Genomic DNA, 16,486 nt, shown 5'->3' with positions numbered 1-16,486 from the left:
TCCTTGTTAAGTCCCATAGAAGTGAAACTGCTGACCCATGACAGCAATGTTCCAATTCTCTTTCACAGGCAGGCAAGACTACTTCCTATTATGAAGCGAAAGCATCTCTTCTCCAGTTAGCTGTGGAATGCAGGATTAGCCATTCCAAAGCGACTCTGTTCCCGTATTTAGCCACCAGACTTGCAGCAATGACGTAAAGACTTGATTCACCTGACATCCTAATACAGTAGCTGCCTTTATTTCCTTGATGATTGACGTTCAGTCATCTGGAATGCAATTTTCAAAAGAGCCATAGCAGCTGAAGGGGTGTGTGTGTATCGCTGGTCTAGCCTGTTCCCTTCCTTCCTCTTCTCCCCCACCCCCATTTTACACTGTCCTTCATTGTGGAACCTCATGTACTTGAAGGCTTATGATAAGAGTTTCAGATGTTGCACAGTGCTGTAATTCTAGTTTACTTCATCTCCTCCCCTAACAAATGCATAACAGAAATCCAAGATTTGGGATGGGGATGGGGGAGACACCCAAGCTGAATTATTTGTAAAAACTGAAATAGCAAAAATTATACCAGCTGTGTAAATATCTAAATCTACTTAACTTGCAGGAAAAAAACCTGGCACATACTGCAATGCACACATGGGTGTCTGCACACATCCCTTTCCCAGGTGATGTCGTTGATCTTCTGGTGCAATGGATGCCTCCTCAGAGTTTAGGCCTTCAAAATAGCTGAGGAACTGTATAAACTGTATACTTATTTCATATGCTCTGTACAGCGTTGTGTTTTTTGGTTTTTTTTGCGGGAGGGAATGCTTTGCACAGACATAATGATCCTAATGTTACTGCACCCAGATTACAGATCAGGTCCACACCTCCGTAACATCAACAGTACTGCAGGATTGGGTGTTCTCAGGGCATTCAATGGGCCTCTGCATAGCTATCTAGAATGGTGAAACCATCTTTTAAAAGAAAAACTATTTGTTACTACAACCTAATTGCTACAACCTTCTGAAATATATTGTACTGTGTCGAACTGATTTAGTTAAGGTAAAGTCTGTGCTAGAATGTACATGCCTCTTTGTACAGACTAATTGGTGAGGCTGGCATTCATTAGTTACCGCTCCTCCCTCTTGCCTGGCAAGCTCTGTCGTTCTTACCTCAGGGAACTGGAATTCTTACTGGATTACATTCTAAAGGTGAGCTTTTGTCATCAGGCTTTTGATAAAAGGCTGCTTTTTGAAATTAGCTACTAAAGGTTAGAGAAATGTCTGAGGTAAACGTCTTGCAAAACCACTTCTGAAGCTCTCCAAAATATGCAGTGCTACATGTGGTCTTTGTGCCACAAGTTTTAAAATGGAATGTTGTGATATTTTTCTTAACTTGTAACCAGTAATTGGGATGTCTTGGACAACATAGCCTGGTTCACATGTAATGCTGAACCATGGTTTGTTTACCTTAGCAGTGGTTGTGGTTTTTTTTAACCTACTCTGGACAATTAACTATAGTTTGTTTATGTCTAGTCAACCAGAGTATGAAACAATGGTTTGAAGCTGACTTACAAATTTTGGCTTGTGATAACCATGGTTTCTAGTTACATCAGAACTCACTGTTCACAGGTTTTTGTTTTGTTTTGTTGCACACTGCCTCAGAAACTTGCATAACTACAGAGGTATCAGGTAAGAGTCTCTTAGAAAATAAAATCAACATTAGGTGAAACAAACCACCGCTATTTTGCTCTCTGTGAAACACATCCTACTTTCTTTCAACAAACCATGGTTTAAAAAAACAACTTAGCATTCAAATGCAGCCCATGTGTATTAAATTTTTGTGTTACCGCTTGTTCTTTTTTGTTTTTGCAAGCCACTTTGAGGTTTTATTACAATCAAGTGGGACACACACGCGCGCGCGCACACACACTTAAATAACAACACTGATACTTCTTCCATGGTGAATCATTAAAAATGTGTTGTCATCACAGAAAATAAAAATTTACTATGGCATAGACAAAGATCTTTTTATTGGTTACTCTCCATGTTCCCAAAGTCTTGGGTTGGCCATATCTTCAATCTTGTCTTAAAGAATTTACAGAAAACTACTCCTTTCTTCACATGTTTTAACCTACTTCGTCCAGATTACACTAGTTAAGTGATGTTTACTTACTTGTTCAGTCTGTTGCAGACAGATAGATATCCCCAGCCCCCCGGAATGGATTGTATAGAAATCACCTATGAGGAGCAACAAGAGTTTATAAATCACCCAGAGGTTTTATTTTGCACTTAACCTGTATACAAATTTTATTAAATTTAAAAAAACAAAAACACCAATTTTAAGAATGGCACAGTTTAAACATTTTTAATGCCTTGGTCCTAAAAGCACACAGTCTAAATTAGACCTTTTGCTGTCACTCGAGAAAATTCTCTTCACTCCTTCAGCCAAACTTCATGTGCTTCTTCTACTAGGTACATTTCCAACAATCCAGAGGCCTGCATGTGCAGCTTTTATTACTAACTACGGGTGGAAAGATTTTGTGAGCATGTTTGGGAAGGGAAGGAAGCCTGCTTACCATGGATCACATTGTGTAGACAGCAATGGAATAGCAGTGGTGTGTGCAAATGTGTTAAATCATACCAGGTCTGCTGCTCCCCATTCTCTCCACCCCTTTGCTCCCACTTGGGAAAGATGAGTCAGACGGTCTACCTAATGCATAGCTCCTTTAGCACAGCATTCAGCCAGCGTTGGGATTTGCCAAACAGAATTTAGAACGTGGCACTATTGCCCTTGTACATTTATTTTAAGCTCTGCCTGTTGGGATAGGGAGAAGATGACAAAGGGAAACAATGCCAGTTTGGCCAGCATTTATCTTAACTTCTTAAAATAATACAAATGCTTTGCGTGGTGGTGTAATCCCTGGTGACATTTAGTCTTGTTGGTACTCTTTCCTTAAAAATAGCTGCTTAGTACCATGCAAAACACTTCACTTAAGCTAAAGGCTCATTGTCAAGCTGTAAAATAATATACTGTGATCCTAATGAAATATTTTTCTTTTAGTTGATGATTGCATTGAATACACACTTGAATACAGTTTCCAGTAGAAGCTCATACCCTCCAACATTACTCTGATGAAAATTGGGGTGTGTATTTTTTTGTGTGGCGCTGCCACTTGAGTCAGCAGCATTGCAGTGAGTGCCAGCACTGGCTGCACTACCAGCTCGTCTTCCTTCCCAAGCTCAACAGCAGCAGCACTGGAGGGGGGGAAACGAAACATTCCAGGATCAAATCAGAAGTTGCAATGACTTCTGTAATTCCGGAGTGTCCCAGAAAAATTGGAACACTTGAAGGATATGTTAAACCCTTACACCATTTTTTATTTTTTTTTATTTTGGTGTGAGTGTAACAGCGGGAGTCCAGATTTTTCCTGTGACCCAATCCAAGATGGGGTTCTAGTGTGGAAAATACAGCCTAGAAGATTTTAGGAAATTTCACAAGCTTAAGAGCAGTTTATTGATGGACTAGCTGCTAAGATGGTGGAGTCAGAAATGACAAGTGCCGTGGGAACCCTCAGCATTTCTTGTTTTTATCTGTAAACTGTCAGGGGGAGAAAGTGTTACATTATTATTAATAATAGTATAACAACAACAATAGGTGCATGCCCTGTTGGTACAGCACTTAATCAGCAGATTCACCAAATTTGGAAAGTGGTGGTAAACACAAAAGGGAACATTTCTGGTATGAGTGAGGAAAACTGAAGTTGCTCCACACATACAAACTCAAATACTTGTGGGTGTAGACTACAGTACAGTGGTACCTCAGGTTACATACGCTTCAGGTTACATACGCTTCAGGTTACAGACTCCGCTAACCCAGAAATAGTGCTTCAGGTTAAGAACTTTGCTTCAGGATGAGAACAGAAATTGGGCTCTGGCGGTGCGGCGGCAGCAGGAGACCCCATTAGCTAAAGTGGTGCTTCAGGTTAAGAACAGTTTCAGGTTAAGTACGGACCTCCAGAATGAATTAAGCACTTAACCCGAGGTACCACTGTACCTGGGTCTCATTTGAATGGGGAGAAAGTGGATTAACAGCTAAATGTGCTGTATTGTGAACAAGCTCTTTATTTTAAACTGCACACAATTCCCAGTTTAAAAATATTTACTAGGGAATAAGCTCAACTGAATGGCACTTAACTTCTGAGTAAGCATGTATAGAACTGTGGTGTCTGAGTGCATTCATTTTTAAGGAGAGCCATACAGTAGTTACAGGTCCAGTGTATAAGTGCACAGTAGCTGGCAGGGATAATAAAGGAAGGTATGACGGAGGCATCTTCAGATAGGTTTCCTCATGCTTTCTGCCTGAGGGAATGTGCTGGCACATTTCCATGGACTTGGTAACATAACCTTTACGAGAGACATGCTAACTAGCCTAGGAACATGTCTGAAAATGGAAGGGAATTAGTTGCAGTCAAAAGAGCTATCATGCCCCTGAAAATGTGAGAGCACTTCTCAAATTTGGATGTTTGTAATCCATATTTTCGTTGTTTGGCTTAGCGGTGCAAGTAGCATATTCAGTCATTGCATAGTCTGGATGGTGTAATACCCCATAGAAATTTCCAAGTGGGTTGGAGGTGTTAATATCTCTAGCAAACTTTGTACCAAGAAAATATTTCCCGAATGACCCACGGGAAGCAACTTTTGCTACATGGACTTCAAATTATAACAGAAAAGCTCCATCAGGGTTTAATCTCTGGCCATTTGCCAAATCTCTTAGTAGTTTCTTTGACTTTGTGTTAGGGATGGCTACAGCCCAGGAACATCTGCAAAAACCACAGGTTCCACACCTCCACTTTGTAAGCGCCAAGGTCCTGTTCAGGATCTGAGCTATCAGACTGATCTGTAAGAAACTCTAGGAAGCCAGGGAAGGGAGGGAGAGAGAAATAAGGTATCCTAGCTTGGATATGGGAATGTGAAACATAATTTTACTGATCTCCCCTTTTTCCTGCAATCAAAGGAGTTAGGAAACGGGTGGATAAAAAGTGCAAAAAACTACGTATGAAATTGCACAAGTATTTGCTTCCAGTATTCTAAAGTTTGGGAGAGAAATAGCGCTTCACACCTAAAATACTAAATCCTAATAGGTATGATGATGTCTGATTGAAGTACAGTGGTACCTCGGGTTACATACGCTTCAGGTTACATACACTTCAGGTTACAGACTCCGCTAACCCAGAAATACTACCTCGGGTTAAGAACTTTGCTTCAGGATGAGAACAGAAATCGTGCGGCGGCCACGCGGCAGCAGTGGGAGGCCCCATTAGCTAAAGTGGTGCTTCAGGTTAAGAACAGTTTTAGGTTAAGAACGGACCTCCAGAACAAATTAAGTACGTAACCAGAGGTACCACTGTACTCTGCATTGGGACCTGGCTATCCAGAGGAAGATTGGCCTGATCTCCAGCACTATGATAGTTTATTTTACAGCTGGCAATGTTTAAAACTCTAAAAGACTTAGACCCCAAGTATCTGACATAGCCTTCCCTAGAGACCCCACTTCCTCAGATGTTAAGATTGGCAGAGGGTACCCTCATGGCAGTTCCACCGCCTCCTAAAGTACAGGGAATGGGGGCCCAGGAAAGGGCATTCTCTGTGGCACCCCTAAATCATGTATCTTCTCTCCTCTGCATCTCCATTACACAGTGTTTATTGCACTCTGAAGACACACTTCTTTGTGCTGGCCTTTTGATACTTAAGGTTTTTGCGGGACTTTCCTCTATATCTTGTCTGGGTTTTGCTTCGTTACGGTTTTCTTTGATATTGTTTATTTGGCATGTTGGTAACTTGTAACACAGAGCAACTCAAAGCAACTTGAAACATACTTAATATTATAATGGTTTCGTGCTTTTAACATTCACACAAACACAGACAATTCATAAAATATATATAAAGCAACACCTTCCCCACCCAGAACAACTGCAGGACGTTTTGGCAGCAAACGGACAGCAAAAACTGATTACATTGTTGAAATCCACTCTGGTATTTTATTATGAAGGTCAGAGAAGAAACCCTTTAAATAAATAAATAACCTTCAAGAAGCTAGGGAATTCTCAAGTTCTAGACTGTCTGGACTTGAAAAAATGGTTTGTTTGTTTTTCCAGCCCTTCCCTCAGGGGAATTGTTTCATTCCATCACATTTGGTCACATCTTGCATTCTGCTGTACTAAATGGCTACTTTGCAAGCACAAGTTTCATTCCCCAGTTGTGTTAAAACACTGGTGATTTGAGCCATAGCTATAGGTGCATTGAAGGAGGAAGCCATGTTGGTTTCCTGGGCATAAGCCCCTGGGTGAGCAGAGGGCTCACTAGAGAATTCACGTGGGGCATTTGAACTAAGCTGCTGGATTTCTTTCCCATAGCTGGGAATCTGCTCTTCTTGACAGCAGCAGAATTAATGTGCGAAAGCTATCGAAAGTTGGATGATGGATCTTTTGTTTTCGAAAGAATGTGTGTCCTGACCTAGCTGAAATAGTACTCCCCACACTCGTTTCCTAATTCAACTGCAGCTAACACAGCAGTTTGGGGCCCTCTGCTATATACAAGCTGTAAGTATTGTCTGTCACTTGCTGGCAAAAGGATCTGTGCTCAACAACTTTGCTCCAAGGGGTCACTGAAAAGGCCATGATGTACTGCCAGGGAAGAAGGAGTTCAACTTACTCAGAGCAGCTCTTAAGGACCATGGCATTCAAATTTTAAGTTCTCGAATAACCTCCTAAACACTCAGTTCCGGGGTACCTAGGGTGCCGATTTTCATTATGACATCATAGCAGACCAGCCAATGGCTTCAAGTGATGGACAGGCAGAGCTTGGGGGCTGAGGAGGAGACGCCAAGACTGATAAGGTCAGAGGGAGAATAAGAGAAGTGGAGGCACTTCAGGGAGGAGGCTTGGTACTGATGCATTCCCTTTTGCTGGTAATATCCACTTCTAAGCATTCATCATGGGTTTACCAGGCAGCGTCTTGAATTACTACTACTAAGGCTTCATTTCACTCTTCTTTCTGTTTTCACTAAAGAGCTGTTGACCGCACCTGAACCATATAACCACTGATTACAGGTTTTCTGTTGCTAACTTGCAGGCATCCCTTACAGCAGAATGTGGCATTCTGCCATGGAAAAGCACTCTTTAAACAGATTTCAAGGAGATTTCTTGGTTTACAAATAGCTGCTTTTCCTTCCAGCGTTATCCAAGTAAGCAAGCATTTACCGCAGGCATAGGCAAACCCGGCCCTCCAGATGTTTTGGGACTACAACTCCCATCATCCCTAGCTAACAGCACCAGTGGTCAGGGATGGTGGGAGGTGTAGTCCCAAAACATCTGGAGGGCCGAGTTTGCCTATGCCTGATTTACAGCGACACTTCGTACAGTACTTGGAATCCCATCAAAATACATCGCAGTAGCCCAAATAATGAAAATAAAGACGCTTGGTGTTGAACATTTGCAAACTACATTGGCCTACCTTATGCAAGACTATTTTCCTAGACAGTTATCTCTTCCACGAAGGAATAGCACACATACGCCATAGCATTTGGTGCAGGTCAACGTTTTCTTTTACAGTGTATACATGCAGTAGAGTACACAGCAGCAGGTACATTTTGTTTGATCGTTTAAGACAGTTCTGTGTTGCTTTATTATTTGCATTTCTAAGTGTTATGCATAAAACAATGCTCAGAAAATGGAGCAAAACTGTAAAAAAATAAATAAATCATAAAACCAAAGAACCAGTGTGGTGTAGTGGTTAGGAGCAGTAGTCTTGTAATCTGGTGAACCAGGTTTGATTCCCCGCTCCTCCACATGCAGCTGCTGGGTGACCTTGGGCCAGTCACACTTCTTTGAAGTCTTTCAGCCCCACTCACCTCACAGAGTGTTTGTTGTGGGGAAGGAAGGGAAAGGAGAATGTTAGCCGCTTTGAAACTCCTTTGAGGAGTGATAAAATGGGATATCAAATCCAAACACTACTACTACTACTACTACTACTTCTTCTTCTTCTTCTTCTTCTTCTTCTTCTTCTTCTTCTTCTTCTTCTTCTTCCACTGCCTTTAAAAGACTGCTGAAACAGAAAGTCTTAGTCATGCACCTGAAGTTCCGCAAGGAGTGTGCCTGTCAATCTCAGTTGGGAGGGAGTTCCACAGGCTTGGTTCCACTATCCTGAACATAATTAAAGCCAGCTGTAACAATGACAGTGAACAGTTTGAATGTTTGCTAGAAGCTTTGTATGGTTGCAATTAGAGCATGGGAATTGACAGCAGTGCTTGGGAAATAGTGCTTGGTATTGGAAAAGAATATGAACTGAGCAGATTGCAAGCGTACTTTCCAGAATTTTAAGAAAACGAGGCAAGTAAAGCTGTTATAAATTCCAGATAAAACAACTCTAAAAAAAATTGTGTGTGGAAGGTGCTCCCTTTTTAAATTTAGCTCTTTAAAGACTTACCTCAAAGGCAAACCATACCCGGGAGTGTTTAACTGCCTTTAATGCGCTGCCATGAGTTTTAGGCCATGTGCATTCCAAGCACACTAATTAGAAGGAACGTTATAATTTCCTGCAAGAGAAATGTGGAAAGGAGAAAAATGGTTTCATTAGCTGAGAAGAAGAATAAGTAATAAAAAATATTTAATACTCATTGGGAAAGATGAATGGTACTTAGTTATACCTGGGCATCTTTATATCACTGTAATTAAAAGCAATGAAAGGCATTTTACTCCCAGTTGCTGAGATACTTCAACTAGGATGAAAGGGCAAAACTGGCTTCCATTTAATAGCTGCGATTCTTCACATCCACCTTATTTTAGTACATGGAAAAGTAATTGCTTGTACAAATAAGCAATGTCCACTATAAGTTTATATTCCAGCTATTCTAGGTTTTATTTGTACAGAGCATATTTGGGTTATTTAAAAGGCATGCATAGAAATTAAGTTAAAAGGGCAGAAAGATTATTTGCTTGACCCCTATGTTCTAGCATGGCACACTAACATTCATATGCTAGTTCCATGTGGCGCAGTGACTAAAATCCTTTTACCATACTTATATTGAAATAATTGTTAATTTCCAAATTGAAACTGTTGCCAATCCTTTGGTCCTGTTATATGTTCTTGGTTTACTTTTTCTAATTAAATTGCTGCTGATAATCAGTCATATGTTATGTTTCCCCCATCTTTAACTCCATGGATGGTTTTTGCATTTATAGGCTGTGTTTTAAATGCAATGCTAAACCATGGCTTAGTGTTACGAAAATGAACAGCAGAGAACCTGGGCTTGCCTGTTACCCACATGTCCTATATTGTCCTCAATTAGGTTCTCTCTCTCCTCCCCCCATTTTATATTAGCCACAGCTTGTTGTGATGGTGGAATCCAATCTGTGGTTAATCTTAACTATGGTTTGTTGAAACAACCCAGATTCCTAAGGTATGGTTTGAAGCTGCCTTGTTTCACAAAACCATAGTTAATAGTATCCGTTGCTTGTTCAGGATTGGACATCGCAACAAGCTGCTATTAATCATGGCTGCTGTGGAGGATAAGGAAGGGAGTATGTGTGCCCAAGGGGCACTACTCATTCACACATTCTAAACTATGCCAGCGATCAGGAATTGAATTTGATTTTTTCCACTGTTTTTTTCAAGGACAAGATACTGCCTGTCGAATCAAATGCTAAGAAACTTATTGGGGGGGGGACATGGTTCACAAACTAGATTAGTGAGATGGGGGAACTACTCGTTGAGCAACGTTGTTGTGCGTAATCTTAAATCAATTTACTGTGTCATACTATACACATGTGAATGCGAAAGTGGAGGTACATTGTGGGGTGGATGGATTGAAAGTGTAACAATTTTTCCAAGGATTTGTGGGCAGGTTCTAGCAGAGTTGGCAGTTTTTCCAACTCTTTAAAACTGTCAGTATTTGAAAATTCCACCACATGGTGGCAAAAGTTTTGAGTCTTGTCTTTCATGTAGAAAGAGAATAACATTGTGACTGGCAGACTGCCACGTTAGCCAGAAATCAGTAATAATATTTTTCTGCTTAGTTTTACCTAATCTAGTTGCTACTTTCCATTTTCTCCTTGTTCCATCTGTTTTGATAGCAACGTAGGTATACATACAGATTAGATTACAAGATGAGAATTGTTCACCGTAATGGTTCTATGTAAGCGGACATTAGTTTGTGTATTTTTAAAAGTGATATACCTTCTTTTAGGAATTGTGAAAATGGAGAGAGTTCATTACAGGGAAAGCCTGGTCCAGCCCATCCAGATCTTGAAGATGTCGAGCAGTTCTTTTAAGGAATTCATCATTTTAAGCTGCTGAAGAGGACCTCTTTTTTTTTTTTTGGTCAAAATGCATTTGATAGATTTAAATGTTGGCTTTTAATTTTACTAGTTAATGGCATCATGTTGGTTTGTGTGTGGTAGCTATTTAGAAGTTTGAGTGTAATATTTAGAAGCAATATGATAATAAAAGTGTGAATCAAAAGGTTTTGAGCGTGCAAAGATAAATAAATTTTTGTTCATCTGTAGTTAAAAGTGTTCTGATAATTCTTTACCCTATTACAAGGTAGAGTGTCTTGGAAAACCACGTGATGAGAAGAAAGTATGGAGATATATAATGTAGATGCTTTCATTCTGTATGGTTTGCTGTAGTCCATCCTTTGCATATCTGTTTACTTGATGTCATTAGCTCACAGCTTCTACCCTAAAAACTAGAAATTGGCCTCCGGCCTATTCCTCCCCCACCCCTTTGTCAGCCACCTCCTTTCTGCATTCATCACACTATTGTTTCCCCAGGTTCCTCCCTTTCAGTGTCATCTCCTGTTGTCTCCCCCACCTCACTTCCTTTACCATGTCCTCTGTCTGCTCACACTCTTTTCTTTCCATCATTCTCTCTTGTCTTTAAGCCCTGCTAGGCTTTTGCACAGCTGTACTCTTCCTCAGCTTCCTTCAGACCTGTCTTCTCCATCTCCTCTGACTAAGGGCTCTAGTATTTTCATCCAGTATGTGCGCTGTTTCCCTGCATCTTGGTTTCCTGTCCTTTAACTTCTAACTTCCTGCACTCTACCTGGACTGTGTTTTCAGTGTCCCCTACCTTGCCCACACATATTAGACACTACTAGGGCAACATGTGATGGTTTTTCTTGGTCAACCACACCTTTCACTTCAGCTCACAAAAGTGGAATATTGTTTTTAAAAAAGAAGTTCTGTTGCTGACCCATTTTCTTCAACTGACAATGCAACTTCATCACAGTTACTACTAAACCTCTGTTTGTATCACAGTAATAATGCTAGTGTGGTTAAGGTAATTGCTTATGAATTACTGTATATGCTGCTGTGAAATTCTTGGAGCAATTACAGAAGGGTGAAAAGAATGTGAACCTAAAAGTGGTGCAACTGATCTATAAGGTTAGTTAATGTGAGATGAGGGGGCATTGAGCCAACTGCCCTATCTCAATAAGCTTTATGCCTTAGTGAGGAGTTGAATTCAGGTCTCACTTAGCTAAATAGCTGCCCTCTAGCTGGCTCCCCCCTCTTCCCACTTCTTCTAGTTGCTTAAAAAAACCCACAGTTGAAATTACTATAACCTGAAACAATGCAGCTATTGGCAAAGCACAAACATTTCCAGATAGCTGGATAACTTGCCAGAGCTCTTCATATTGTGTTAACCTATTTTTATGTCTGAAATAAGCAGGAAAAGGTGAATAAAACAAGAATGTAAAGAACGAAGAGTTTGCTGGTCTAGATTTCCTGTAGCAAAGAACACATTGCCTCATTTTTCATATATGGCTGTGCTGAATGCTGGTACAATTTGAAGGGATTTTACTGTATCTCCCTTCCCATCACACAGGAAAATAAGTGTAAGGAGTGCCTTGTTGTGCCAGCTATAACAGTCTTATAAGTTCTCACAACAATGAGACCTGCATTTATTGGTGCTTTGTGAACCTCCTATTTAAAAGTGCATGATGCAGCCAACTTGCTGAAGCTAAGCAGGTTTTGGTCTGGTCAGTTCCTCAACCAGCAACACTGTGTATCCTGCCTTGAGTTGTAGCAAACCAAGGCAGGACAGAGATATAATGTGATGTGTTGGTTGTTAATGGCACCATGGTGCCACTTGTTAAAATGCTTTATTATTATTATTAAACTTTTTTTTTGCTAAGATAAAGTACACAAATAATTTCTCAGTGCTTGTAGAGAAGCACTTAACTACATTTTCAAATTCTTAAATGTTCATCAACTAATCAGCGAATTATAATGAGACGCATGAAAAATGTCTCCCAATGGATATTGTGGTTTCTTTCCCAGTAATTCATAAAGGTGCCTTGATTCTGTGCAGACATAACATTTCAGAATTCTTAACTGAGGTTAAAGGGAGTCCTAGTGGCTGTGTGTGAAAGACAGGAGGAAAAAACATCCCAGTTTCTACTTCTGCTAATTCTTTTTACATCTGCACCAGTGTTAACACTGCAGCGTTCTAAGGAGTTTCTTGTACTCTGGTTAAACCTAACCATTTTTATTAACGTTGGTGCAAGCATAATGCTGCACTGCGCTGAGTTTAGGAAATGGAGGGGAGGTGAAATCATGTGGCTCCTCTCTAGTCCATCACATTCCAGCCAGGAGCCAGGACAATGATGATGTGGGAAGGACTTGCAGAAGTAGCCACAATCATGTAGTCTTGTAGTCAGACTCTTTTCACATCAGCATGGATTTCTTCTACACCAGGGAAGAATGGGGTCTGTTCATTTTTAACACATCAGCAATTCATTTGAATTCACGCTTAACATAATATACATGGATATTATTGTGCCAAAGCATTTTCCATCGTTAAGTGTTGCCCGTCTTTATTTTCCCCCTCCTCGTCAATTTTCACAACCACAGCAATTTTCTCATTCGTATTTTGATGACCTAACTGATTCTTATATATGGTTCTGTGTTCCATCTTACACAATACCCTGAACTGAGTAATAACAGTTAGAACGTTTCAGGAATCTCTGGGCAGATAGTTATTTTCCAACCACAATGTGTTAAGGGGGAGGGTGGTGGTGGTGGTGGTAAGTAATTGAATCCCAAATTTATAAGAAACCTACTGTAAGGCATTCAGTTTTATCACCGGAATTTGTTCAATGCTATGCCTTGCCTGTGCAAATTCTGCATTTTAGGTTCAGCTGCAGAGCCATAGAAATGCTGCTTTTTTAGTAAACAAAACTGGTATGTGCAAATAGCTGGGATAGAAATGGTTTGAAGCAAACCTCTCTTGCATGTCTGTGGGAGATTTGTTTCATATTGGGATTGTGACGTCTGCATGCCCCTCAGGACAAGTTACTCAAACTCAAAGAGGGAGGGGCTCCTAATCCCCATAATTGCCCAGTATGTTGTGTGTGCTGGGGGGGGGGGCAATAAGCCTTTATTTAATACTCTGGCAACCCCTCTGCATACAGGCACTGCAGCCATAGGGGCCTGGACCATATCTTTGGATATTTATGTTGTAAGGATGACATCAAATATAAACATGGTAATTTGAAGTGTTCCATTTGCATGCAGAAAAGATTTTTTTCTGGAACAGGAGAGTCGAGATTTAAGATTCTAGTTGAAACTCTAGACGCTGTAGTTTGATTTCCTCCACTCCATTGTGCCAGACCTGATGAAAGCAAATATGGGAACAATACATGTTTTTCATTTTATATGTACAACTACGGAGAAAGCAACCATTTTCATTAGCTACAGCTATAGTTGAAGCTTTGCCTTTGTTTAAGTTTTGCTTCTATGTACTTAGGAAGCTGTTTAATACAGAACCACACTGGCCCTTCTAGCATATTCCTAAATGGCAGCAGCTCTTCATGGTTTGACAGGGACTGTCCCAGCCCTACCAGACCTTCTGCATGTGTTTTACCACTGAACCATGGCCATTTCTTCATTGTATTTCTATAAACTGACTACTTTGTAATTGCATGTTAACACTGATTTATCCAAATGTTTATTTTGGGGGCCATGTAGTTATGTTTCATTGGATGTTCCCACTGGATGGTCTCTGAAACAGGAGAACAAACCTGCTTCTCAAAGGACTCAGCTACACTGGCAAAGAAAAAGCGCTTTATATGCCTTGTATATACATGATAACACTGTGACACCAGATAGCGCTGTTGAGTTCCGTTTTTACCAGCCTGATTTCTCACACAAAGTTTACAATGCATTTAACTGAAACACCTCTTTGAACGTATCTAGATCCAGCCAAAGTCTTATTTGTTCTTAGTGTTAATTAGTACGGATCCAGTAAGGAAGAGTGAGACCCCTCTGAAATTGTTTCTAACCATATCAGATTCCTCCCATTCAATCACTGATTTTCCTAAGTGTTTTGCCTTTCTGGGAATCTCTAAATTCTCCTTGGGTTTTTCTTTACTTGCAGTTCAGTGGCAAAATGTATACCTGTACATGGTACACCGGTATCCAATGGGAAGCCCAACCTGTTGACTATAACTGGATGATAGAATACATGTGTTTTTCCTGTATCTGCCACCACCACCTTATAGACTGTGAACTGTGTGGTTTCTGTTGGCTAACCCATTGGAGTGTGGTTCTCTGTCATAATTTAAGCATGGAAATGTTTCAGTTTCAAATGCATCCAATATACTCCGAAGTCATTCTTCAACTTTGGAATGCAAATGTTTTGCTATTCAAACACTAAGTTAAGCAACTGATTTCTTGTGGTTTGAAATAAGACTTTGGATTCTAAGAAAACTAATACACTGTGTAAAGCTCTGTGGGTCCATTGACAAATACCACTGATTTGAATTAAGCATTGCTTAAATCAGTGGGTTCCCAACTGCTTAGCTTTTGATTGGATTGTGCTGTTAGAGGCTATATAGTGATTTAGAAGATTATTGAACTACGTGTGGTAGGTTTCTTTAGAATTTACATGGCCTGTTCTTTTTTTCTTCTTTCAGAGCACCTTCTGCTCCGAAACCTGATCCCATACCTGTGCAACAGGTAAGTCCTCCACTTCAAATCCAGGGGCGTATCACTGTAACCAATTAACTCCTTGAAATCCTTCTCTTAACATGTATTAATTGAAGAGCTCTTCCAGTGCAACAAAAATGGGGTTTCAAGACGTTTATCTTGATCTGTAAAGCCCTATCTTTGCATTCATTTTGAGGATGACTGGGCATGGTATGCAGGCCATAGCCACTTATGCACTAGGATAATACGGGAGTTCAAAGCTGGGCACAGAAGCAACAATACCAAGGAAATACCTGTTTCAATCAGGACCAAACTATGTTAACATCATGCATACACTACCTAGTCCATTGATCCCTTACCTCTAGAATGTACTTAACCATGTGCAAAGCTTTCTGGGAGATTATGGAGTTCATGTGTCTTTGTAATAGGAACTGAGTGTGCAGCTGTGTTTTATGTTTTTTTTACTGAGGATACATTTGCTAGATCTTCCTCACAGACTGCTATGACTTCAGTCTCCAAAATACAGGGGGCCTGGATGTTAAGTCACAGTTCATACAGTAGCTAAAAAGAACTCTGGAAAGGCAGAAAACATAGCTTCTTGAAAGGGACATACTTGTGATAGGGTTGTCCCTGTCTTTTTTAGTAGTTGAATACTCCTTTTCTGTCTGATTCCATCTAACTTTATTAAACCTGAGTTTCATGACTAGCTGAATAACCCCCCCCCAAAAAAAAAATCCACCCCACCACTAAATGTGGAAATGGTAGGTGCTTCATGCCTCATATTGAGATTCCCTTTTCAGAACAAATATGAAAATTTACCTTTTAATTAAACAACCCAAGGAGTAGAGTAGTGCAGCCAGCAATTTCTGTCTTATTGGTAAGAAGAGCCCTGCTAGATCAAAGACCCATCTAGTTGAGCATCCTGTTTTCACAGTGACCAACCAGATGCCCATGAGAATCCTGCCATCAGAACCTGAGCTCTAAAGCAGCCCTGCTTGAAATTCCCAGCAACTGGTATTCGCAGGCATACTTCCTCTGACAGTAGTGGCAGAGCTATTGTGGCTAGTAGCTGCTGATATCCATATCCTCCTTGAATCTATCTAATCCTCTTTCAAAGACACGCAAGTTGGTAGCCATCTCCACCTCTTCTGGGAGTGAATCTCATAATTCAGCTATGCACTGTGGGAGGAAGTATTTTCTTTCATCTGTCCAGAATCTTGCAACATTCAACTTCATTGGGTATCCCAATGAGAGAGAGAGAGAGAGAGAGAGAGAGAGAGAGAGAGAGAGAGAGAATTTCTGTCTACTTTCTCCATAGATACTTCCATTCACCTCTGTCATGTGTCCTCTCACTTGGCTTTTCTCTAAATTGAAAGGCCACAAATGTTGTAAACGTTCCTTTTACTGTTTAGCCTCCTTTTACAAACTTCTAGGAAAACAGTTGAGCTGTTCCCTTTATAATTCTGGGTGCCCTTTTCTGACTTTTCTCCTAGAAGTGTGCAAATGAAGGCTATACAG

The 16,486-nt window shown here is 40.5% G+C and overlaps 1 protein-coding gene across 6 annotated transcripts in view; it reads left to right on the top strand.

The window, feature by feature from the left end:
* PDLIM5 (PDZ and LIM domain 5) overlaps positions 1-16,486 on the top strand; it is a 126,229-nt gene that overhangs the window by 45,963 nt on the left and 63,780 nt on the right. For all 6 annotated transcript variants that reach the window (XM_081207000.1, XM_081206998.1, XM_081207001.1 and 3 more), the window contains exon 4: positions 14,956-14,998. In XM_081207000.1, the coding sequence (XP_081063126.1) occupies positions 14,956-14,998 (43 nt within the window). The remainder of the gene's footprint in view (positions 1-14,955; positions 14,999-16,486) is intronic.

The sequence above is a fragment of the Podarcis bocagei genome (assembly GCF_964188305.1).
Source record: "Podarcis bocagei genome assembly, chromosome: 9".
Taxonomy (NCBI): Eukaryota; Metazoa; Chordata; class Lepidosauria; order Squamata; family Lacertidae; genus Podarcis; species Podarcis bocagei.
Note: the sequence above shows the minus strand (reverse complement) of the source record. Positions and strands in the feature narration are given on the sequence as shown.